Source organism: Giraffa tippelskirchi, chromosome 8 (assembly GCF_054371585.1).
Source record: "Giraffa tippelskirchi isolate mGirTip1 chromosome 8, T2T-mGirTip1v1.2.pri, whole genome shotgun sequence".
NCBI lineage: Eukaryota > Metazoa > Chordata > Mammalia > Artiodactyla > Giraffidae > Giraffa > Giraffa tippelskirchi.
The window spans coordinates 155663368-155689217 of record NC_137282.1 but is presented as its reverse complement, the minus strand read 5'-3'; the positions used below and the strand labels follow the sequence as shown (position 1 = coordinate 155689217).

General features: G+C 42.0%; 1 protein-coding gene across 2 annotated transcripts; it reads right to left on the bottom strand.

Annotated features, from left to right (window-relative positions):
- Positions 1–2126: 2126 nt before the first annotated feature.
- MCUR1 (mitochondrial calcium uniporter regulator 1) lies at positions 2127–25062 on the bottom strand. 2 transcript variants are annotated; one of them, XM_081517488.1, is made up of 9 exons: positions 24493–25062; positions 16496–16615; positions 13277–13380; positions 12631–12732; positions 11612–11653; positions 10742–10813; positions 8062–8115; positions 6580–6694; positions 2127–5329 (listed from the first exon to the last, which is right to left on the bottom strand). In XM_081517488.1, the coding sequence occupies exons 1-9, from the start codon at positions 24944–24946 to the stop codon at positions 5268–5270; spliced, it is 1125 nt and encodes a 374-aa protein (XP_081373614.1). In that variant the 5' UTR covers positions 24947–25062; the 3' UTR covers positions 2127–5267. The 2 variants fall into 2 exon arrangements, with proteins under 2 accessions (XP_081373614.1, XP_081373615.1); XM_081517489.1 differs by lacking the exon at positions 2127–5329 and adding an exon at positions 5510–5586.
- Between the last annotated feature and the right edge of the window lie 788 nt (positions 25063–25850).

The window sequence follows — 25850 nt, the reverse complement described above, 5'->3', positions numbered from 1 at the left end:
CCTTTCTCCTTGATTGAAAGGAGAGAGATATATGAGAAGAACCCTTTTATTCATCTCTCTCTTTTTGTTTTGGATGCTGCTGTGAGGATGTGATGTCTGGAGCTGTAGCAGCCATGTTGTGATCAGCAATCCCATGGCTGAAGTTGAAAGCTAATGTATAGAGACCCTGATGCTGGGAAATATTGAAGGCAGGAGGAGAAGGGGATGACAGAGGGTGAGATGGTTGGTTGGATGGCATCACCGACTCGATGGACATGAGTTTGAGCAAGCTCCAGGAGTTGGTGATGGACAGGGAAGCCTGGAATGCTGCATTCCATGGGGTTGCAAAGAATCAGACATGACTGAGTGACTGAACTAAACTGAACTGTATAGAGGAAGGTAAGAGTGGAAAGATGAAGGGTTAAACTGCCAACTAGTCCTGAGGATCACCTATTTCTAGACTTAAGTAGTAAATTCATGAGGTATAAATCACTGTTAGTTTTATGCTACTTACAGTTGAAAGCATCCAACTGATACAAATGTAAAAAAAAATAACAATTCTAAGTGTTCTCATGGGATCGCTGAGTATCTTGATTCCCCCAGGCTTCCATCTTTATCCCACAAAGTTTTTACCACTGCTTTCACAGGTAGAGGTTCTTGAGGTTTGAGCTAGACACTGCCTGATACAGCATTTCAGGTAAGTGAAAAATATCTCTGTGCTAGGTAGACACTAGCTTCCATGCTGAGGGACAAGAGGCTGCTAAGCAGCAGTTTTTCTCCTAGGGGAATGGGTGTTGAGGAGTCGGAGATGGCTGAAGAGAAAAGTTTTTTAAAAAGCCTTCCCTGAGAGATGGTAAGTGCAGAAACACCACGCTGACCTGAAGCTGTTGAGTGCAGCTCTTGGGCTTTATGTTAAGCTGACTTGAAACTTCAGAATCATAGAACAATAGATCAGGGTTTACTGAAACACAGATTGCGTGCTAGAAGAAAGAAAAAAATAAACTGAAAGGAATAGTTAGAACCTTGTAAAATGTGAGCATGTATCAACTTCTTACCCCTGAGTGTTGACCTAAAAATAGTTCCTCATGTACCTGGAAAGTGCAAAAGAGTGGAAGTTCCCTGCTCCTTACTTAATTTAGAGATGCTGGAACTCAGACCCGGTGGCTGACAGTGGCCACCACGACCCCTTGCTGGGGTCCTAGTCTGGTCCTCCGTGGAAACTGTGGAACTAAGGTGGAAACACAGCTGCCGGCACAGACTCTGCTGTGGAGCGCCAGGGGTTTAGAGTCCAGAGACAACGCTGTTTTTAGAAAATGCCTTAGTGTCAAAGAAATCAAAGAGCAGTGGTAAAGAGCGGGTTTTTAGTTTGCACGCCACAGATGTGGAAGGGGGACTGAGGTGAGGAGGCAGACAGAAGACTGACGTCTGGAACTTCAACGGCACGGTTTTCACAGGAAGGCTGCGTCTGTGGGTCACTTAGGGGCTTTGAGAGACCAGATGCCCCCCCCCTTGAATCTACAGTTCTTGGTGACTCCCTAACTTGAGGAGTTTCTGGTTGGAGAAAATGAAAGGGACCCAAAATTAGTTTCCAGGCGCTCTCTCATTTATCCACTTCCTCAAGCCATCCCTCTGCTTCCCTCTCGAGCAGGCGTCTGTCACACAGAAGCTAAGCCTGTGCAGGTGACTCAGAAAAGCCCCAACTTTCGGAGGTGGCATTTGTGTGGAACAGGTGCGTCCTGGGGAAGGAACGTGGAGAAACCTCTCAGGACCCCTCCTCTGGTTGCTCCTTCAGCCGCTTGCTTCGCTTTCTTCCTTCCAGGCCCTTTCACGGTGGAACTCTCCCCTGCTAAATCACAGGGTGTGTGCCGGCAACTTCACCAACGGGAAGCTGGTCTGAGAGAACTACCCACCCTGGTAACAAGTGGAAGCGTGAGGTGCCGGGAGGTGAGCTCCCGTGGTAGCTTCGTCTCGCTCTTCCTGAAGTTTGATCATGTAGGCCAAGAAAAGCAAACTCTTTGCTCAAGCTCATCTGATTCGGATTTCTATCACTTGTAACTTGATCTTCCAGCTTTTGTAGAAACTTGCATATAAACCACATTTGCCCTCAAACAAGGAGTTAAAACACTTCACACAAGCAAGCTAAGAGAGTCTTTTGAATAAAAATTTATTTTTTAAATCAAATAACCACTTTCAAATGTATCCTGTATGCAAATTCAACTAGGTTTAGGTTTTAGATTTTTAAAATAATACATCATTATCATATACAACTGGAAGGAAAAACAGTAGAAACAGGGTGTAGGCAGTTGTTCTAGTTTCTCATATTCAATGTGAACAAACAGAAAAGTATTCTAATCACATAAAATTAAATATTTTATTTTAGATCATAAGAATATTAGGCCCCCTCTGTTATACAGTAAAATGTAACCAAACATTTGCTTAAGTAATGAAAGGGTTAAGAAACAATTTGGGTTATAATGAGAGGAACATAAGTTATAAATCTGCAGGAAGGTTGGTATTTTCCAAATGAAACCCTGATAAAAGGCTAAATAGGCTCAAACATTTTCTATAAAGAATAAATCACTCCTGATTAACATGTTTTTGCTTAGGTGTCAGAAAGTCACAACACATGTGATGAACGTATGTTAAGAGCCAGTTTTCTAGACATGAGTTCCATAGTGCCGTCTATATGACATTTGTTCAGGAATGACGCCAAAATTCTCAGAACACGGCATATCGGGGGGGAGAGAGGTCCCTGCCAATGCTGACACAGCGTTAGCAGGAGAGGCTGCAGAGGAGCCTGGGACGGAAGGAAGAGCTCGTCCCTCTGGGCGGCAGCAAAGGGACACAGCCCAGGTGGGCCACAGACACTGCGGCTCACGAGTCTGGTTTTCAGAGCTCGGAGATAAATTCCAGCAAGGTGGCTGGTTTGAGTCAAGCCTTTCTTCCTGAACTGGAGACTTCTCAACTGAGGTACTTTACTTGACATCCTTAAGGGGAAAGACGAAGACCTTCAGATGTTGTTTTGTTAGCCACCGAGCTGGGAGAGTACTTAGTGGAGAGCTAAGACCAGCAAGGAAGTCAGAATTCACGTTTCCTCTAAAGAACCATACGCACAAACAGGCTGGCTTATGAAGGGAGCAGGAGAGGATTGGGGCTGAAGTTTAAGCTCTTATAAAAAAGATAAAAAGCAGGGGAGTGGAGAGAAGGTACAGAGGAACCTTCTGAGCGGTTCATGCATGAACAGGAAATAAGGCGTTAGGCCACTTGACATTCAGGGTTAGGAACCTGTGCCTGAAGGGGTGATCTTCAGGACCTTGCTACGGCCAATTCCCCCATGCGCTAGACGCAGGGAGTTTCGTCAGGCATCTTCTCCCTTCTGAGTGCTAATGCCAAATTTCCTCTAAGCCAGCTGAGCTCAGGAACTGTCACATGGCATCCAGCCCCAGCCACTTACAGGCTCACAGACATCCGGGCAAGCGCTGGGAAGGGTATACTTGCATTTCTAGCTCCTGTGCTTTCAGATAGAATATATCTGACTAAATAGAGAACACGGTCCCTAACCTGCAGTCCAGGCCACCAAGAGGAGAGTTTGTTGTTCCTGAGGCCGGGGAGGTGCGGGCTGGTACTTTGGAGGACTCCACTGCAGTCAGTGAGAGGCTTGGACCAAGTGACAGGCAGGTGTGGCCCATCCTCACTAGGAGGACATAGGAATGTCACATGGAATACTTTTGGCAGAGGACAGAAAGTCATCCAACCGAATGTTATTTAAAAAATATTTCATCAGAATATAAGGTCACTTTGCGAATGCGTTAGTATTCGCTTTGAAACAGAACTGTGGACAGTGCTTTTTCCTCCAGGGACTTTCTTTGGTTGGAGCATGGGTGCTCCAGCCTCCTTCTGAGTCTCCCTGGCCAGTTATGTTGCAAAGGTGGGCTTAGCGGGAGGTCACTTACTTCACTCTTTAAGATTCAGGGCAACTGTTAAATGAACAGTATTTTTTGGAGAGCCTTCTCTGAAAGGGAAAGAATATACTGATAAAGTATCTTTTGAGGCAGTCAAGACAACTTTGGATCTAGTTGAAAAAAGATTATTTTTCGCTTTGAAACTGACACCACAAATGCCAAAGTATTTGATTTTCATACTTATCTGGAGCTAGGATCTTTAAGCTACACACATGTCCTCAAACAAGGCAATGACTTACAAAGTTTAGAAATGGCATCCAAAGGACAGAGGACAACGGAGTCACCACTGTGGACGGAAGAGTGTTGATGGGTACTGTATTCTACCAGTGTGATCCAGAAGTCTCCATGTGGTTTCCCCACTGGACCAGGTGTGCACACGTGTGCACACGCTCATGTGAGGCAGACAGGAAGGAGACATCTGATGTCATCACTTCCTGAATGCTTATTCTCATTAAGCGCAGGTCATTCAAGGAAGACGAAAATGTGCGTTTCCAAACCCCCCCAGTTGTATCCAGTAATCTAAGTGCAGAGGTAAGGTCGCTATGAGAATGTCTTTAACAACCGAAGAAATCAATCCACATCAGGCTGATACTTGGGAGGACAGTTCTCTAATTTTCAAAGCCTATGACCTGAGCTTGTAATGGGCAAAGGCATCTTCATTAAAGATATTTCTGAGCAGTACATACACTATCTATCTCAGTATTGCTACAGACATTATACCGTGTGCTTCCCTTGTACCATGTAAAAAGCTGAAGAAGGCCATTTGGGTGATGATCACACACACTGAAGTAGGCTTCCACGCTGAGAGTGAGCACATTTTCCAGGGAGACAGTGTCACCCCTGGAGCATTATGATAGCTCTTAAATCAAGAGGGAGAGGAGGAGGGACTGAGTGAGGGGGAAAGAGGCAGAGGAAGTCAGCACACCAGGAGGCTGACACAGTCTCCATCCTCATCATAATACTTCATTAGGAAACAAGATCTTCCAGCTGGAAGGCACATAAACAATAGGTAGAATAATAACAAGGATAATGGACACTAAAAGAAAAAAAAATCTCTTTCTGGTGTCAAGTACAGCGTAGCATGAGGCTACCGACGGACTGGACTTGAAACACAACTTCTAGCGCAGGGACCGGCTGACGTCAGGGTCTGGGTCAGCAGGTGAAGAAGATTCGGTGCTCTTGGTTTGGTCACCTTGACTCTTCAGCACTTAGTAAAGCTCCTGTGCCTTTACATAGAGACCCCAAATCCTTGATGAGACAGAAGATTTAAAATTGCAGAGTTATACACATATTTACTGTTGCTGTGTCCTACAAGTTAGATCGAGTTCACTGGTCCAGGGGAGTGGAGTCCTCTTTGCTTTGTCCACCACTCAGAGTTATAAAGTTAACTAAATAGAAGAGATGAAAGAAGCAGTTATGAAATTTCTCACTTCTCTGCCTTGGTTATATGTCCATCATTTGCATAAAATAAATAATATGCATTAAATTAAAAAATCAGCATTATAATTAGAAATGAGAAAAAAAAAGTACAACAAGAATCTGGTATTCTTAAGGCAGAACAATAGAACGCTCTTTAAATAGACACTTTATTATATCCACAGGCGATAAAATCCCAGAGCTACTGTTAGGCACGTAAATACAGATCCTGGAAGAAAAAAAACAATTGTGCACAGTATTAGTTCTATTAAAAGTTATTTGCAGGAACATCATTTTACTAAAAAAAAGCAGACATTTATCCTTCAAGAAAGTAAAACCAAACCCAAGAAACCTGGCTTGCTCACTGATGTGCCACACTCCACGAAACACCTTCCTATTAAAAAACCCCACATCTGATATTGTCATCTCCAAAGTACAAATGCGTTCAATATCCAAGGAAACTTCTCAATAAAAGTACAGAATCCCAAGAATTCTGTGGTCACAAAGTAAATGCACATGTACCACAGAGGGGCACACCCTTTAACTTCGTGAGCAAAATTCTACTTTTAAATACTATTCGACTTCAAAATATTGATCCACAACGTTAAATTTGAGTTAAAATAATGGTTAAGTAATTTTTTTTTGGTATGTGAATCTTCTTTCCCTCTTTTGGCTCAAAAATTGCAAAAGCAAAATAACTCCTTGTAAGAAGTGTCACCCACTGAAGTAGAAAGATCACAACTCGACTATGTGTAAAATATTCCACCTTGAATGTCACTAAAAATAATTCCCAATAACAGTTTGGGATAGTAACTCAAACTGTTTGGTGATAGTATCTTATCAAATTTAAGATGCCATTAGTAGTAGTAAACAAAGTCATGTACTTTACAAAGAAAGAAAAAAAAATGACATTATTAGTATGATACTTTATCTATTGGAAACTGTTTAAGATGCTTTCTAATTTCAGAGCTGTTAAAGCATCAAAAAAATGTGCTAGAATCAATGAAATGCAACACTGTCTCTGACTTAATCTATACATTTTATTTATCTTGGGAATTCCCTAGTGGCCCAGTGCTTAGGACTCTGCATCTCCACTGCAGGGCACACGAGTTTCATCCCTAGTCGGGGAACTAAGATCGTGCATGGCTCGGCCAAAAAACTTTACAATTTTATTTATTTTATTTTCAGCTCATTTTAACTATCTAAATGTAAGACGGCTTACCTGCTAAATATTTAATATTATCAAGCTTGTGTGACTCAAGCATGGTTTTGAGGCCAGCAACCTCGGTGTCTATCTTCCTGTCTGTCTGCGTGACGGCCCGATCCTGCTGGGCGTGCTTTTAAAACAAAGAGATTCACAGCATTAAACCACACTGGATTTGTCCCCTCTGCCCACAGTCCTTGAGTCCCTTCTCGACAGGGTGCAGTCGAGGCACACCCATGGTCAGGTTACGCAGACCTGGGCTGTAGTCCCGAGCTCCACTAGCCTCATGCTATATTGTGCTAGTCAGGGCCTTGGCTATCTTTAGGCCTGTGTCCTCTGGTTTGAAACAAAGATAAAAAGTAACACTGGCCTTGTCTTCACAAAGGCTGTTTAGAGAATCAAGTGCGATTACTGATGGAAGGAAGCTTTTATAAATTATAGGCAGCTTTACAAGTAAGATTAAGATTAGGAAGCTGGTCTGTTCTCAATGGCAATGAATATACCTCCTCCTTCTGAATTCCTCTCAGTAAAAAGTATACAAAACATGCTTTAAAAAATGAATGGAATCTTAGGTAATCTAAAAGCAACAGGGCTTGCTGGACACTATTTCTATTCACATTTTTTAAAAGTTTTCTTCTTTTATTATTCAAATACCCAGTGTTTTATTATGAAGCTTGGTTATACCAAGGGCCTATATGAGTTCTTTCCCAAATATAATAGTTAAACCAGATATATAGTTAACACCCAAAGTGTAGTGAGTGTGGCTGATGTTATAAAGGGTTTGTAAGATTTCATTAATGTGAATGCGTAAAAGCATGGGAAATACTTAACTAAAAATCCCAGGGCAAGTAAGTAGTCCCCTGTGGTGAACAGTTCAGGAAATGAATAAGGATATAAATGCGTGCAGGAGTAAAATATTCCAGAGGACGAGTTTAGTATTTTCTCATGGAAGTCTCTTCCAGGTTTCAGAGGACCCAGGTAATAAGGACGGAAAAGAAGTTATGCATGCCATAAATTAAAAATATTGTAAACAACAACAACAACTCCATTCCTTATTTATTCTTCAATTAAAATCACTAAGTATTTTGTTAAGTACCAAAAAAATCCTGTGATACTCCACTTCTGGGTATGTATACCCAAAAGAATTAAAAACAGGGACTCCAACAGATATCCTCATACCCAGTTAGAGCACTATTCACAATGGCCACAATAATAATCAAAACGTAGTATGTCCATACAAGGGAATATTATTTAGCTTTAAAAAGGAAGGGAATTCTGACTTTTGCTACAACATGGATGGACCTTGAGGACATTAAGCTAAGCAAAATAAGCTAGTACAAAAGGACAAATATTGTATGATTCCACTTACATGAGGGACCGAGAGTGCTCAAATTCATAGAGGCAGAAAACAGAATGATGGTAGCCAGCAGGAGTGAGGAGCTAGTGCATTTAATGGGCAGAGTTTCAGCTCTGCAAGGTGAAAAGTGAATCTTTTCTTACCAGTGACACCATTTCTGTTTTTATTTCCAGCAGCTTCCTTTCGTTTAACGAATACTGAAACAAACATGGAACACAGGTCAGGTTCTGATTTATTCCTTTATTTATTTCTCTCCTCTTCCTCTGGTACCTTAAATATTCTGGTCTCAGTACTTCCAAGAATATGTACCACTAGCAGTCACCCCTAGGATAAAGCAGCCTACCTGCCTTCTCCTTTTGATCTTTTTTCTTATCTTCGTTATATTCACTCATTGCTTCAACATCTAGATTTCCTTTTGTCATCCTCTACCTCTCTCTTGGTTGGTTTTCTTTTCATCTCTTCGCCGTGATGTCTCTAAGTCCCTCCCACTATTATAACAGCATTTCCTGGGACCAATTTAGATGGATGCCGAGTCATAGGCTTTTCAGCTTTGGGAGGATTGAAAAAAGTAGGGTAACAATTCAATTTAGGAGCTATCCCATCTAACTACAAACAAAATTAGCACTCTTTGAGGCTTAGACAAAAGAGAAAAGATATAAGATGGGAAAAAATAATTTCAAGATTATTCTGTGACATAGATGTTGCCTTCTGATTATAAAACACTATGTAAATACATAGATTCAAGAAATACACTAAACCATCACATGTTGGTTTTAATTGAATAAAAAAAAAACACCAAAAAACAGATCCATGTGGGCACCGTCACAATCCAATTTATTAAGGGAATTGACTAGTTCTATGACTGAAGTGACTTAGCAACAACTTAGCAACTCAGAATTAAAATGATATCTTGCCTTTTTTGCTATTAATGACTGTAATTCTGTCAACACTGAGACCAAAATCAGGCATGTTTCCTTAGTGGTAGGCATCAGGATTTGCCTAAGCAAATAAAAATTTGTAATTTAAGTGAAGAATTTAAAACATCCTTAATATATTAACACTGTTGTTATAGGGGGAAAATTAATGCTTTTGAAGTCTCTAGACACTTTCTAGCTATAAATGTCCCTCTATGCCTACCAGGGGGATAGAGTATAAAAACAGCGTTGCTTAGGAGTTAAAAAAAACAACAACCCAAACCCCAAACCAAGAACTACTTGCAGGACCAAAGAACACTCACCTCCAGGGTTTCAGAGAGAGCTACGCGTCAGATTACCACCAGAGGGCAGGGTGGAATGGGATTTTCTGCATCCCTTAAAATTCCAGCTTTCACTAATACTGACTCAGCCACAAGAGAAAAGACCAAATCTCGGACACTGCCACGATTATAAAAGTAGCATCTATCTGGCCCCATCGCCCTCCACCCCAAAGCAGTTTATAGGCTATACTGCATTTGAAACTGGCTGTAAATATCCCCACAGTCAATGCTGCTGGAACAGTATTATCGCATTAAACAAAAGAACAAGAGGGCTGAATAGCTCATCTTCCTCAGGGCACGTTCAACTCATGCTAGTTGCAGACTAGTATACTGCCGTCCTGCACTTCAGAGTCCTCTGCATTTAGGATTACCAAAAAGGACTTCTCGGCTAGGTTAATAAGTCACACAAATTCACTGACTTTAATCCATGCTCACAGCCTGTATCTCCCAATCTTTGAGATCTAGTTCTTCCTGACTTCGTTGCTACAGGCCATCTTCCTACATCAAGTGAATTCAGAGTTCCTGCTAAGCCCATATATAACCCTTAAGGGCAAAGGTTACCAAAGGAGTTTTGCATCTTCTAGAAACTAGTCATATGCTAGTGATCATTATATATTTTAGTGATACTAAGTGATTTCCTCTTCATGGTTAAAAGTGTTTCAAGACTAGAAAGGCAGATAACATTGGCATAATAATTATTTTGTATATCATATGGGGGCTTCCCTGGTAGCTCAGTGGTAAAGAACCTGCCAGCCAATGCAGGAGACGCAGGTTCGATCCCTGGGTCGGGAAGATCCCCTAGAGAAGAAAATGGCAACCCGCTTGCCTGGGAAATCCCATGGACAGAGGAGCCTGGCAGGCTACAGTCCACGGGGTTGCAAAATAGTCAGACATGACTTAGCAAGTAAACAATAACAACAAATATATGTCATACATATATATATATATATATATCCCTTCTGCTTATTTACAACCCACATTTTGTGATATCTTTTTGGTAATGGAAGTTTTACTTTTCAATTACTTTTCCTAATTGAAAATGCCAATTCAACGTAACTTAAAGAATCATTTAGAATTTGTATTTCAAAACAATGCAAAAAAGTCATTAAGATTTCTCTATTAAAAAAACTACATGGAAATATTTTTTAAACCATCAATTTTTAATGTATAATTTAACATTATTTAATATTTATAATTTAATATGATTCAATCAGATAATCAACTTAACTTCTGTTCAATCAGGACCAGTGGAGATTTAAGTTAATATCAAATAGATCAAGATAAAACTTAATTTATTCATGTCTAAGTGACAAATAGTTTGTATCTCTGAAACAAACAAGATTCAAACTTGACTTGCCCAAGATTTTAATTTTAATGTTACTTTTTAAAGTCCTAATCCAAAATACAGTTGAAATAAAGAAACACCATGTCTAACAATCATATACAGGTAAATATGAATTGTACTTATGTACAGGTACTTATGAATTGTAAATAACCTTAGACTTGACCAAATGTTCCGTCTTGCAAAGAAATTAATTCATAGTCTATTTTTAAATAAAGAAACATACCAATTCTTTCACTCTGCTCTTTTCTAGATTGAAGTCTAATTTGGTATCTGTTCGGACTTTGATCACTTCATCCTAGTAGGAGGGCAAACATCAAAGACAGAAAGAAATGCAAAGTAAGAGATCCAAAGCCTGTGAAGATGTGAGCCTGGTCCACTGTCTCCACCGCTCCACCGGAGGGGTTGGGGACTGGGGGGCCAGGGGTGTGCGGAGAAATGGAGCTGGAGACCAGTCAGGTCAAGAGACTGGTTCAGCCATGTCTGCGGGGACTTCCCGGTTATTTATACAGATAATCCCCTTTTAGGTTCAAGTCAGATCACAGTGGGTTACTGTTGCTCTTAACATCAAGATTCCCAATACAGTCGCCTTGTGGAATTTATGAATCAAGCTGTTCTCTGGACAACTTTGGAAAGCAGAGATGGACTCAAGTGAAATATTAGATTCTGGTTCAAATAAAGCTTTCTGACACTCATCAAAACCTTTCTCATATTTAACACCAATGTCCTTTCCACTTAAAAAAATCAAGCAGCTGGCATTAGTCAGCATTTTAAAATCACGTGTAATTCTTTTAAAGACAGTCTCTCCTAAGAGAATGTAAGGATTCCATGTGGCTGTTTTAGAAAAACTTTATTTAAAAACGACTTCATTCCTTCTGGATCACAATTTTCTTAATGGATCTGGTTACAGACATTAGTAACTTATTCTTTGGCTATGTCCTTGGTTAAATCTTCCAATGTGTACTTCTGAGACACATCACACAAATATTTAACACAGAAGTAAGTTTTTAAGAATACATAAATATTTTGAACATTATATTTATTACTGAACTTATGTAATTATAAATGAGCAAGCAAACAGGAATGAGGATCTTACCATTACTTGTTGTTTTAACCGATGGAGCTCAAGTTTTATCTTCTAAAAAACACATTAAAAAGAAGTCAGTAAAGGATGTTTGGAAGGTTAGAAGAAAAACATAAAACTTGGTAATAAATAAATATTACAACAAGTGCTTATGAGCAAGTTCTTCAAGTTCTTTCCTCAATTCAACATGAATTTAGCCACGTTTAGAACACAACCGTAACTGAACAGTCTCAGAGGCAGAAATGATCACTGGTCATGCCAGGATGGTGCTATAGTCACGGTGTCTTGAGGGGTTTCAGTTCATGTTGAAGGCCACATACAATTAGTAACACACTGTCTTCAATAGTCTCTTTCCCTCCAGAGATGCTTTAGTACCTCTTTCAAGTTTCCTTTTAACGGATTCTGCCCTCAAATAAATGACTTCAAGACAGTTTCAAACTTTATCTTTTTTTCTAGCAAAAGAAGGAATCTTTTGCTAGGTGGGTGCTTATAAGATCAAGACCAACAGGGGATAAATGAACTTCCTTCATGGGACTCTAAATAGGGCTGAAAACAAAAGGAAGATGCGAAGACAGTGCCTATTTAAACACTGATCTCATACGCCCACACTTTCAGGAAGACATGAAGAGCTGTTTTACAGCAGCAGTTATTCATAATAACCCCAAACTGGAAATAACTCTAATATGCATCACAGTGGAATAATGCGGCATGTTCCGATAATACTATCAACGATGAAAGAGAGTGATCTATTGCTGCAAGACACACTGTGATTCCTTTGATAAAGTTCTGGAAGAGCAAAACTAGTTAATGGCCATGTAAGCTGGGATAGTGGTTTTGGCTGTGGGAGGAGTGACCAGAAGGGGGTGACGGCAGGTCTTGGGGTGCCAGTCAAGGACTGCTTCTTCATCTGATAGTCCCTACTGAAAATTCTCTGAGATGTACACTTCTTTGTACACTTTTGTGTATGCACATTATATCTCCATATCCTAATAGAAAGCACTTGATAAATATGAGTGGCTCTTTAGTTTTACCTCATTTTCTGATCTGAGGGCTGAAAATTCACTCTTCTCCAAAATGATCATATCTTTTTTCACGTTAGCGATCTGAGACATTACTTGCTGAAGAGTGATCTCCTGGGAAAAGAAAAACGAAACATATAACCTAGTCTGGCCTAGGAAGTCCACCTCCTACCATCTCAACCTGGGATCATATTAATGAGAAACCAGGACATGGGCACACAGGGAGAGGTTCAGCAAGGTCCTCTTCTGTCTCCAAATGAGAAAAGTGTAAGAACTCAAGGCCAGTATCAGCACCAGATGAATCAGTTAACCGAGTGGCAGAGGACTCCCAGCTATAATTCCGGCCACATCTCCATCTATTACAGCATTTTGTTGTGCAGTTGCTCAGTTGTGTTTGATTCTGTGTGACCCCACCGATGGCAGCATGCCAGGCTTCCCATCTCCCGGAGTTTGCTCAAACTCATGTCCACTGCATGGTTGACTAGAAGAGTTAGTTTTCAAACTTAATGCTTCTATAGAAGTTGCAAAAATAGCTCTGAGTAAATATATTTTATGCCACTGTAGCCATTTGCCTCTCATCTATATTAAAATTGCTACACGCTGGGACTTCCCTGGTGGCCCACTCACTCACTCTGCTCAAGAGCCCCAGCAGAGCTACCTGCTGCATCTTGGTGACCATATCTTTGTAGATGATATCCATGTTGGCCTCCATGATCTTGATCAAGGCGGATACAATGACTTCTGCTTGTTGAGCAGTAAAGCCTAGGCAAACACACAAAGACAATTACTCAGGAGACCATAGTTGTCAGAATAAAGAAAAAAAAAATCCTTCATAGAAAGGGAGAAAATACAAAGTTACACATGCAGGTGAATGTCTGAATTCAGAAGCAGCTGGAAAGTTTAGCCTGGCAGGAGGGTGGGGTCTAGTCATAGGCTGTGATGTGTCTGTCACTTGGGGCAAGCAGGATACCTGAGTGTTTACACGAGTGTTTCCGGATGTAAAATGAGGGGCGGGGCTGACTGAGCTCTGACGTCCCTCCTAGGGGTCAAAAACCATGTTTTCAGAGAACGTCTAATGACAGGAGATACCTGCTGTGCAAGGTCAAGTGAAAAGATACAAGACTCAAAAATACAGATATTATACAAGTTATTGCTTTTGTAATTTATGAACAAGTCTAGGTAGCTGTTATTTTCTTCTGTGCTGTCTTAATTTTCTGCAGTGGATATTACTTAATTTTAAAATGTATATATTAGTAAAAAATGATTACATTAAGTAGAGACAGTTTGTTTTTTTTATTTCTAGCACAAATCGGTCAAGTCTGGCTATATAATAATTCAGCTGTTAATTTATTTAATGTTAAAAGACAAAATCAGTTCTTACATTTTTTCATCCACAATCCTCCTCAATCACTAGTGAGGAAAGCCCAGATTGGAAGGAATATATTCTTTTATATTCAATAAATGACACCGAACTGAATTACCTAAAGACTCAACTTAGCAGTGCTACTGTTTTTAATAACTTTAGGTACTAACATATTTCACATTGAAAATTCTAATTAAAATGCTTAATTTTAAATACTTAAGATGCGTAAGTACCTGGTATATAATTCTTTCCGTTAAACACTTTCGTCTATAAGAGCTTCAGAAGAATGTACTGATTCTTATAATTAGTTCATGGCATATTTGTCTGGATGAAGTTATACCTGATTCAATCTGGATGAGATTAAACATGGGACTATACTGAAAAAGAACAAAGAAACAAAGAAGACAAAAAGACCTCCAAAAACCTATTCTTTTCACTTTATTCAAAATCCTTTAATTTTCAATGTGTGGGGCATGAACAGCTAGCAAAAAACATCACTCAAATGTTAACAGTTTAGCTCTGGCACTGGGATTCAGAGTAGTTTTTCTTGGTTCTTTTGTTTTCCTAATTTAAAAAAAATCAACATGTCTTTTGCAATTTTTAAAATTTATTAATAAGAGTTCATAATTAAACATAATTAGGCTTGGGGATTATAAAGAAAAGAATAGGAGAAACCAAAGGGGACTTACGCTGATAAGAAAAGAGATAAACTTTACAGCCTTATAATTTAGAACCACCTATAGGAGGAGAAAGGATAAGAATAAGGAGAAGTTAAGCCTGACAACTTCTGGGTTACCAGATGCAAATGAATTCTTTGTATTAACAGGAAAGAGAGGTGGGACAAAATCAGGGCCAGTGAGATTATGGACAGAGGAAGTTCTGTGAATCAGGACACATAACTCCAGAGGGGAAAAAAAAGGATAAAGGACCGAACATTTCCCAAGGGGTCCTTCCTGGTCTTACCCTAACCCAGCCATCATCCAGATAAGCACTTTCACGTCCTATACCCAGTGGGGTCCTTACATCACTGGTTTTGAAATACGCAAATACTCACAGGCCAGGGTTTTAAATCAAGAAAAGTAGGACATAGAGATGTTGAAACATTCAACATCTATTATTTTTAATTTGTCAAAAATAAATAAATGGATTCTGAAAGGTAGCAGGAGAAACAAACCCCGCCTTTCATGGGAGAAAGGATTTGGGTCCACTGCAGCTACCTGGCCACAGTCACGCTTAATAAAATGAATGACGTTCTCTTAATATCATCAGACATCTAGTCCATGTAGAGATGCTCCTATTATCTCTGGAATGTCTTTTTACAATTGGTTACTTCGAATACAAGAACAAAAGGTCCATGAAAAAGAAAAAAGGAAAGAAAAAGAAAAGTCTTCTGCTTATCAAGATAATTTTAGATGCCCCTCTTCTACTTTTCTTTTTAAAATTCTGAGTAGAAAGAAGTCTTGGTGGAAAAGGCTGACTGTTTCAAGTTTAAGGAGAAAAAGCTGTAAAAATTATCACAGAGCATGTGACAGTTTTCCTAACGTGCATTCAAGCATATTACTTAACACTCACAAGGGCTCTCTGGAATTCTTAGTACACCCATGCTCCAAAGGTGGGGGCCTGAGACCTAAGTAGGGAGAGAGCCTGTGAGGCCACGCAGCTGGAAGCTGGCAGAGCCTGAACCCAGAGCTGCTAACTAACCCACACAGGCACAGAAGGACCCACCCCATCACCGTATTCTGAGCAGATAAAGCACATCAACACAGGGCAGCTTTTCAGATATGAACACGCACAACTGGATGGATGACTATACAATAGCACAGACTGATTTATTTCAAAGGCATAAGCTATGGTATCTGAGATTCCGATTTTGAGAGCATATGTGTTTCACGGTACCAAGAATTATCAATATAATATGTATTTGACTTACACCATGCATTTGTCTAGACAAGAATAAATATGAGAATGCTTCCTATATACTAAGTGTACTTTCAATAGCTGCCATACATGTTGGAGTAATCTTTTACATCAGTTGGTTCAACAGCAGTAAGAGAAAATGTCAGGCTGAATATTTTTTAAAAACCACAGGAAGCTGAAATGATCATTAACTGCTGCTCTGCAACATTTTAACTTCACGAAAAATTTTAAAGCACACGAGATGCACAGGAATAAAACTGTCCCTTCTGGGCTTAGACAGCTGTCCTAGGAGTCATTCCTGAGTGTTGCTGGCTTGTGTCTAATTTTTAACCTGTAACACTATACTTCCAGAGTGATGTTATAAACATACACTTCACTTGGACAAAGAGAAAACGTAGGAGCAAAGTCTCAACTGTACTGATGAAGCAAAAATGCCCTTAAACAGAAAAAAACAAGGACTTAAAAAAATGGAGACTGATCAAAAGGCAACCTGTAGACTTCAAAGTCAAAGAGAAACATGAGAAATTAGGTAAGACCATAAGGAAGCTGTAATGTAGCGTTTCTGGATGGCACCAGTGACGACTGGCAGAGGATTACCATTCTCCTCCAGCACACACACTAAGGCATGGGTGTCAAAGTAGAGCTTCCGGTTCCCAGGAGAGGTGAACTCTCTCCTTTTGCTGTTCAGCTGCAGGTTCCCAGCACAGAGGCTCAGCTCTAGAAAGGAAAGGACACTATGGTTCAATACAGGACCTGATGGTAAACAAAAGCAACTCAGCATCAGAAAAAAAAAAAACAAAACAAGGCATACCTCAAAAGCCTGTTTTTTTAATTAACAATGGCTTTATTGAGACGCATCTCACATGCATACGACTCACCCATTTCCAATGCATATGTCAGTTGTTTTCAGTATATTTAGAGCTGTGCAATTGACCCACAACTAACTTTAGAATACTTTAATCAATCCCAAAGAAATCCTAGACCCTCTAGGTACTCTCCCTAATTTCCCTACTCCGTGGCCCCCCACCTCAGCAATCGCTTAATCTATTTTCTGTCTCTATGAATTTGCCTACTCTGGACATTTCATTTGAATAGAATTATTAGGTATATGATACCTTGTGACTGCTTTCTTTCACATAGAGTGGTATTTTTGAGGTTCATCCCACCATGTTCTATGTCAGTATCCTATTTCCTTTTATTGCCAAATACATTTCATTGTACAGATATACCAAGTTTTTTTTTTTTTAACGTAGTCACCAGTTGAAGGACTAACTGTATGAAAGTTCTAATTTCTCCACATCCTCAACACTGTTATTATCGATCTTTTTTTATTATAATTATCCAAGTGGGTGTCAAGTGGTATCTCTCTGTAGTTTTGATTTGCATTTCCCTGACAGTTAATGATGCTGAACATCTTTTCAGGTGCTTACTGGCCATCTGTCTATCTTTGGAGAAATATAATTTCAGACCCTTTGCCCATTTTTTAAAAACTGGGCTATCTTTATTACTGAGAGTATTTTTTAATATATCTTAAGATCAGTTCAGTCGCTCAGTCATGTCCGACTCTTTGCAACCCCATGAATCGCAGCACGCCAGGCCTCCCTGTACATCACCAACTCCCGGAGTTTACCCAAACCCATGTCCACCGAGTCGGTGATGCCATCCAACCATCTCATCCTCTGTCGTCCCCTTCTCCTCCTGCCCTCAATCCTTCCCAGCATCAGGGTCTTTTTCAATAAGTCAGCTCTTCGCATGAGGTAGCCAAAGGATTGGAGTTTCAGCTTCAACATCAGTCCTTCCAATGAACACCCAGGACTGATCTCCTTTAGGGTGGACTGGTTGGATCTCTTTGCAGTCCAAGGGACTCTCAAGAGTCTTCTCCAACACCACAGTTCAAAAGCATCAATTCTTCGGCGCTCAGCTTTCTTCACAGTCCAACTCTCACATCCATACATGACTACTGGAACAACCACAGCTTTGACTAGATGGACCTTTGTTGGCAAAGTAATGTCTCTGCTTTTTAATATGCTGTCTAGGTTGGTCATAACTTTCCTGTCAAGGAGTAAGCGTTTTTTGATTTCATTGCTGCAATCACCATCTGCAGTGATTTTGGAGCCCCAAAACATAAAGTCAGCCACTGTTTCCCCATCTATTTCCCATGAAGTGATGGGACCAGATGCCATGAGCTGAGTTTTCTGAATGTTGATCTTTAAGCCAACTTTTTCACTCTCTTCTTTCACTTTCATCAAGAGGCTCTTTAGTTCCTCTTCACTTTCTGCCATAAGGGTGGTGTCATCTGCATATCTGAGGTTATTGATATTTCTCCCGGCAATCTTGATTCCAGCTTGTGCTTCTTCCAGCCCAGCGTTTCTCATGATGTACTCTGTATATAAGTTAAATAAGCAGGGTGACAATATACAGCCTTGACGTACTCCTTTTCCTATTTGGAACCAGTCTGTTGTTCCATGTCCAGTTCTAACTGTTGCTTCCAGACCTGCATACAGGTTTCTCAAGAGACAGGTTAGGTGGTCTGGTATTCCCATCTCTTTCAGAATTCTCCACAGTTTATTATGATCCACACAGTCAAAGGCTTTGGCACAGTCAATAAAGCAGAAATAGATGTTTTTCTGGAACTCTCTTGCTTTTTCGATGATCCAGTGGATGTTGGCAATTTGATCTCTGGTTCCTCTGCCTTTTCTAAAACCAGCTTAAACATCTGGAAGTTCACAGTCCACTTATTGCTGAAGCCTGGCTTGGAGAATTTTGAGCATTACTTTACTAGCGTGTGAGATGAGTGCAATTGTGCGGTAGTTTGAGCATTCTTTGGCATTGGAACGAAAACTGATCTTTTCCAGTCCTGTGGCCACTGCTGAGTTTTGCAAATTTGTTGGCATATTGAGTGCAGCACTTTCACAGCATCATCTTTCAGGATTTGAAATAGCTCAACTGGAATTCCATCACCCCCACTAGCTTTGTTCATAGTGATGCTTTCTAAGGCCCACTTGACTTCACATTCCAGGATGTCTGGCTCTAGGTGAGTGATCACACCATCGTGATTATCTGGGTCGTGAAGATCTGTTTTGTGCAGTTCTTCTGTGTATTCTTGCCACTTCTTCTTGGTATCTTCTGCTTCTGTTAGGTCCATACCATTTCTGTCCTTTATCGAGCCCATCTCTGCATGAAATGTTCCCTTGGTATATCTAATATTCTTGAAGATATCTCTAGTCTTTCCCATTCTGTTGTTTTCCTCTATTTCTTTGCACTGATCACTGAGGAAGTCATATCTTAAGATACATATTCCTTATCAAATGTATGATTTGCAAATATTCTCATCCTGTGGCTTGGCTTTTACTTCCTTGATGGTGCCTTTCGAAGCATAAAAATTTTCCATTTTAAGTAAGTGCAATTTATCTTTTTCTTTTGGTCCTTTTGCTTTTGGTGTCACATCTAAAAAGCCACTGGCTGATGTGAGCATAGAGCTTTACATCTGTTTTCTAAGGGTTTTGCAGTTTTAGCGCTCACATTAGGTCTTTGATTCATTTGAGACAGTTTTTGTATATGGTGTGAGATGGGGGTTCAACTTCATCCTTTCACGTGTGGATGTCCAGTTGTCTCAGCACTATTTTCTCCCTTAAACTGTCTTGTGACTCTCATCAAAAAGTCAACCGATTTTAAGTGGGTGGGTTTATCTGTGGATTCTCCAGTCTATTCCATTGATCTATATGTCTGTCCATCTCCTAGTGCCCCATTTTCTTTATTACTTTTAGCTCTGTAATAAGTTTTGATACCAGGAAGTGAGTTCTCTTTGTTCTTCTTCAAGATTGTCTCAGCTATTTTGAGTCCACTGTATTTCCATATGAATTTTAGGATTATATCGTATCAATTTCTGCAAAGAAGCTACTTGGAACTGTGATAGAGACTGTGTTAAATCTGTAGGTCAATTTGGGGAAGTAGTGCCATCTTAAATATTAAAGTTGTCCAGCCATGAACATGGGATGTCTATTTATTTAGGTCTTTAATTCCTTTAATAATGTTATATATAGATTTCAGAATATAACTTTTGTGCTTTGGTTGTTGTTAAATTTAAGGATTTTATTCTTTTTGATGCTACTGTTACTGGAATTGTTCTTTAGATTTTCAGACTGTTCATTGCTAGCATATAAAAATACAACTGAATTTTGTTTTTGTACAATTTGTATGTTGATCTTTATCCTGCAATCTTGCTAAATTTGTGTATTAGCTGTGAAAGTATTTTAATGAATTCCTTAGAGTTTTTCAGGTACAAGGTCATGTCATCTGTGAATAGTAATAATTACTTCTTTTACAATCTGGATGTCTTTTCATTTTCTTGCCTAACTGTACTGGCCAGAACTTCTGGTACAGTGTTCAGTCAAATAGTGAGAGCAGACATCCTTGTTCCTGACCTTGCGGGGAGAATAATCTTGTCTTTCACCATTAAGTATGAAGCTCACTATGGGTGTTTCAGATGTCCTTAATCAGGTGAGGATTCTGATCCAAATTTCTCACATGTTCTTTAACATGAGTGGATTATGGAATTTCATCAAATTCTTTGTCTTCTTCCATGATCATGTGGTTTCTCTTCTTTACACTGTGAATGTGGTGTACTACACAAATCGGTTTTCCGATAAGTGAACCTGCTGTTCCTGAAATGGAAGCCAAATCGTTGGATTTGGTTTGCTAGTATTTTCATAACAGATATTTGTCTGTAGTTTTCTTTCCTTGACTTTGCAAAAGTCTACCTTTGGGGAGACATGTTCTAACAATTCATATACTACCTTTTGTATGAATTTCTGTGTATTTAACCACAGATCCAACCCGTTTTGCAAATTTGTTTCCAGATGCTCATTTGTTTTTTTTAATTTTCTTGGCTGCTCCTCGTGACATGTGGGATCCTAGATCCCTGACCAGGGATTGAACCTGCAGCCCTTTTACTTGAAGGGTGGAGTCCTAACCACTGGACAGCCCAGGAAATCCCTCCAGGCGCTCATTTGAAGGAGGCAGCATAGTAATGGTTTCCTGGTTTTTGTATTCCACAAACCATAAAAACAGTTTTAAAAAGACAGGGAACAACCACAAAATGAACTTGTAATTTTTGTTAAGAAAGGCCATTTAAACATAATCATTTCTTATTCTTGCAAGCATACTAAAATTGACAGCAAAAGAAAAAGAGAGATGGATAATATAAAATAAAAATCTTTCATTTAAATGTAATAAACATAGCTATATAAAAAGCAGTCCATCCTAAAGTAAATCAGTCCTGAATATTCATTGGAAGGACTGATGCTGAAGCTGAAACTCCAATACTTTGGCCACCTGATGCGAAGAACTGACTCACTGGAAAAGACCCTGATGCTGGGAAAGATTGAGGGCAGGAGGAGAAGGGGATGACAGAGGATGAGATGGTTGGATGGCATCACCGACTCAACGGACATGAGTTTGTGTAAGTTCCGCAAGTTGGTGATGGACAGGGAGGCCTGGTGTGCTGTGGTGCATGGGGTCGCAATGACTGAGCAAGACATGACTGAGCGACTGAACTGAACTGAATATAAACATCTTACTACATCTTTGTTCTTACTTTTCTAAGATGCCAGGTGCTGTAGAAGAGTGGAAGATGACAGAAGAGTCATCTACTAATTCAGAGTTCACAGGTTTTCTCAGTAGCTCTCCTAAACATCCTTCAGCTGATCAACTCTTATTCTCATCCCCTAAACATTCAAAGTTCCAAGTAAGCAAAAATGTGACATGGACAGCATCCTACAGATCTGATGCTTTTCTGTAAGACGATAGCAGTGGTTCCCAAGTTACTGGAAAGAGTGGGGTGGCTGCAGTCACAGTCTGTACCAAGATAAGGACCAGAAAACCAATAGTCACTTTGTACCAAGCACTGTTTGCAGACCAACAAAATATAAAATGCAGTAACTACTGTGTGTATGTGTGTGTCAAACAGTAAAAACAAAACAAACAAAAAAACTTGACAGTTGCTTAGATTCAAAGAAGCACTCGCTTACAGTAGAGTAAGGCCCTTGGCAAGGCACACAAAGCTCACCCTAATTTAGCCCACTCTCCCTTTCAGCTATTCTGTTTCCTGCACTTTCAGACTCTACTCCATCCTTAAGCTTGGTTTGCCCCCCTTTCTCAACTGGTAAATTTTAAGCATTCCTTTTACCCCTCCTCATCTAATCTGACAATGTGCTAAGCATCCATTATGTTCTGGGCAGGGCATTATGCTACCCTGTAAGGTTCTCTCTGCTAACTCCTCCCAGGTAAGGGAGCAGCCTCTATTCCTTCCTTATATGTGTTCTCAGCCCAGGACAGACAACCTTATCATAGCACTTACTACATTTATTTCCATGTCTGTGTATCATTCCAAGCTCCCCAAGAGTGTCCAGTCAGTTATTTTTGTATCACTAGCATTTAGCAGAGGTCCTGGTACATTGCAGGCCAGAAATAACTTAACAAAAACTGCAACTGTATGAATTCTTAGATCCAGATCTATAGACTGTCTACAAAGAAAGTTTGAGATGAACTAATTTCTCCTCTTCACCTATGGTTTTCCCTTTTCACATAAGTGAGGTCACTTAAATCTGGTACCTCTTTTTTCATCCTTTATCTCCAGCCCTGGGCAAAAACCAGCCTCTATGAGAAGAGACCCTGACACAGAACAGCCCTAGCCGGATGGCAGGTGAATGAACGAACGCACCTCTTACAGGGCTCTTTGCAGGCCACCCCACCCATTTCAACTGTGCTGGACGTGTCTCATGGGTTAGAGAGCATGAAAATATCTGTGTCTAGAACTGGCCTGTGAAAAGTGATGTGATTATTCTAGTCCCAAATTCCTTTGTTTGAATAACAGTGATCATTCATGTAATTTAAAACAATACCGCAAGCTTATTTTAAATAAGTATTATCGGCTGAAAAATGGAGATGGCCTAGTCATGTGCCACTTGACCCTCCAACCCCCGCTGATGGAAGGTGAAGTCTATCTTCCTCCATCACAGGGCAGGGCCTAGGGACACAGCAGTCCTCTGGCACCAGAAGCGGCTCTGGCCCACTTTTCCTTCTTTATTGTGACAACAAATCGAGGTCCAAGAACTATGAATTCCCAGAATTAATAACCAGGAAACGAGGAAACTGAGCTATGATGTGTAATTCTCCTTTGGGGACCTTCAGCACATCAAAAGGATATTAAAACACATACACTAAAGGAGGCTGAAGTCAGCCCTGGACAGAGGGAGAGACTAAGCACAAAGTTCCTATTCATAAATCATCCTTAGGCCTAAGTAGCTCTGCAGAGAATCCTGGACACCAAACAGACCACTAGGCTGAAGACCAAGAAAGAAAATTCTCATTAGCTGATGGGATCATGAGAGGAAAAGAAATCACAAGTTACTAGCTTGTCAAAAAAAGGGCAACAAAAGCCAAAGTACAGAAATAAAGACTCACAATTACTGCAGCACACTGACAGCTGACCACTCATTTCTGTCTCCTACATAACTCTTCCTTCACCTTTGCCCTACTAACCAGTTTCTTGCCCAGCCAAAGATATTCTTAAATTTCAGAAGCAACCAACACTTACTGAGCATTTCTCTGTTGAGGAAAACATTTTTTAAATAGCCATCAGTGTGGTTAGGGAGAGCCACTGATGTATATGTATAGATTCCCCAAAGTTGCTGCTGCTACTGCTGCTAATTCGCTTCAGCCGTGTCCGACTCTGTGCGACCCCATAGACGGCAGCCCACTAGGCTCCCCCGTCCCTGGGATTCTCCAGGCAAGAACATTGGAGTGGGTTGCCATTTCCCCAAAGTTAGACTTTTGCTAATTAATAACGATTACCCCAAATGATTTTTTTTTAAATCAACAGTTTTCAATCTAGTACACTGAGTCTGCTTAGACTTTCCTCATCTCATGCAGGGCAGTGATTGATCTCACATTCTCAATTTAATCAAATGCCAACTTCTCAATGAAGCTTATACCAAGGACTCCATTTAAATTTGTAACTGGAGGACCACTCCACTTCCCAAACTTTACTCCCCTTTATTTTTTCCGATAGCATCAATCAGATGTTATTATATATAGAATTATATATAATATATATAATATTTATATATTATATATATAATATTTATGTGTTATAACGTTATTATATTATATGCATATAATCTCCTTTGCTCGAATTAAGCTCCAAGAAGTTAGAGTTTGCTGACCGATACACCCTGAGTACCTAGAAAAATGCCAGGCAGAGTAACGAACCCAAACTGGGGTCTAAAATTAAATTGTGAAACAATCGTTCGTCTCCCACCGCTTCGCACCTCCCATCGCAAGCCTACTACACGCGGTGTGTGCACCCGACCCGGGGGATCTGCAGAGGTACGCACCCCCTTCCCGCAGCCATCAGTCACTGCCTGCGCCGGACACCGTGCGCCCGCCTTCCGGGGGTTTCGGACCTTCCCGTCTGGGGAAGCCCCGGCTAGCGCGCGGCCTAGACGGCGGGACCAGACAGTCCCCACACCCGGGAGGAGCCCGGCGACCTCGGCCGGCCCGCCTAGTTCCCGCCGCCCCGGCCCGGACCTCACCTCTCCTGGAGGACGCCAGGGCGGCCACCCGGCCGAGGCACCGGGGGAGCGCGCCCGCCGCACCCGCCAGGCCCGGGGCCAGGCCCGGCTGGCTTCTCCACACGCCGCCGCGCCCGCCCGGGGAGCCCAAGGGGGCCGGGAGCCCGGCGCGCGGGCGCTCCCAGTCCGCCGGCGGCCGGCGCGGGGCCGTGGCCGCCCGGCGCGGGCAGGGCACCAGCAGGAGGAGGAGCAGCGGGGAGGCACGTGCCGCGCCGCCGCGGGCCGCCTGGGCGCCCGGGCACAGCGCCCCCGGACCGCTGGGGAATGCGGGCAGGAGGCGGCGCGCGGGGAAGCCGCGGCCGCCCGGGCCTCCAGCGCGGCCGGCGGCCAGGAGGAGCAGGAGCCGCCGGCGGCCAGACGGGCGCTTCGGCCTCTCGGCCGCGACGGAGCCGCAGTCCATCCCCGACGCGGTCATTGGCCCGGGAGCGCGCTCATGCCGGTCACGCGCGGCCCCCGCCCGCCACCTACGGCAGAAGCGAGCACGCGCGGCGGCGCCGAGCGCTGGCGGCGGCGCCAAGCCCGCCCTTTCCTGCCCGCCGGGCGAGGCTCGGGACCCGCGCCGGGGGCGGGGCGGGGCTGATGGGTAGGCGGGGTTCCAGGCCAGCGCCGGGGGCGGGGCAGGGCAGAGGGGCGGGGCTCCGGGCAGTTGGGGGCAGGGCTGAGTGGGTGGGCGGGGTTCCAGGTCAGCGCCGGGGGGCGGGGCAGGGCAGAGGGGCGGGGCTCCGGGCGCACTGGGGGCGGGGCAGGGCTAGTCTCCCCGAGCCAGCACCCGAAGAGAGGCGAGGCTTCAGTTCAGTTCAGTCGCTCAGTCGTGTCCGACTCTTTGCCACCCCATGGACTGCAGCATGCCAGGGCTCCCTGTCCATCACCAACTCCCGGAGCTTACTCAAACTCTCATGCCCATTGAGTCGGTGATGCCATCTAACCATCTCATCCTCTGTCGTCCCCTTCTCCTCCTGCCTTCAATCATTCCCAGCATCAGGGTCTTTTCCAGTGAGTCGATTCTTCGCATGAGGTGGCCAAAGTATTGGAGTTTCAGCTTTAGCATCAGTCCTTCCAATGAATATTCAGGACTGGTTTCCTTTAGGATGGACTGGTTGGCTCTCCTTGCGGTCCGAGGGACCCTCAAGAGTTTTCTCCAACATCACAGTTCATTCAGAGTCCGGTACAGATCAAACCCGCATCCTGCTTAATGACGGCGACCGGGGAGACCAGGAGGTGGTCGTGGGCCTTCACAGAGCTGGAATGAGCTCGGAACTGCCACGATTTGCGTCTTTATTACACTGATGTCCTTATAAAGACATTAATTATCTTGGGGC

What these genes read in the sequence shown, in the direction of transcription:
- MCUR1 (XM_081517488.1), bottom strand. Translation starts at nt 24,946, where the DNA reads ATGACCGCGTCGGGGATGGACTGCGGCTCCGTCGCGGCCGAGAGGCCG. An exon ending in GTGTGTGCTGGAGGAGAATG is followed by an intron (nt 13,381 to 16,495) that starts GTAATCCTCTGC and finishes GTGTTTGCCTAG; the next exon opens with GCTTTACTGCTCAACAAGCA. An exon ending in TGGTCACCAAGATGCAGCAG is followed by an intron (nt 12,733 to 13,276) that starts GTAGCTCTGCTG and finishes TTCTTTTCCCAG; the next exon opens with GAGATCACTCTTCAGCAAGT.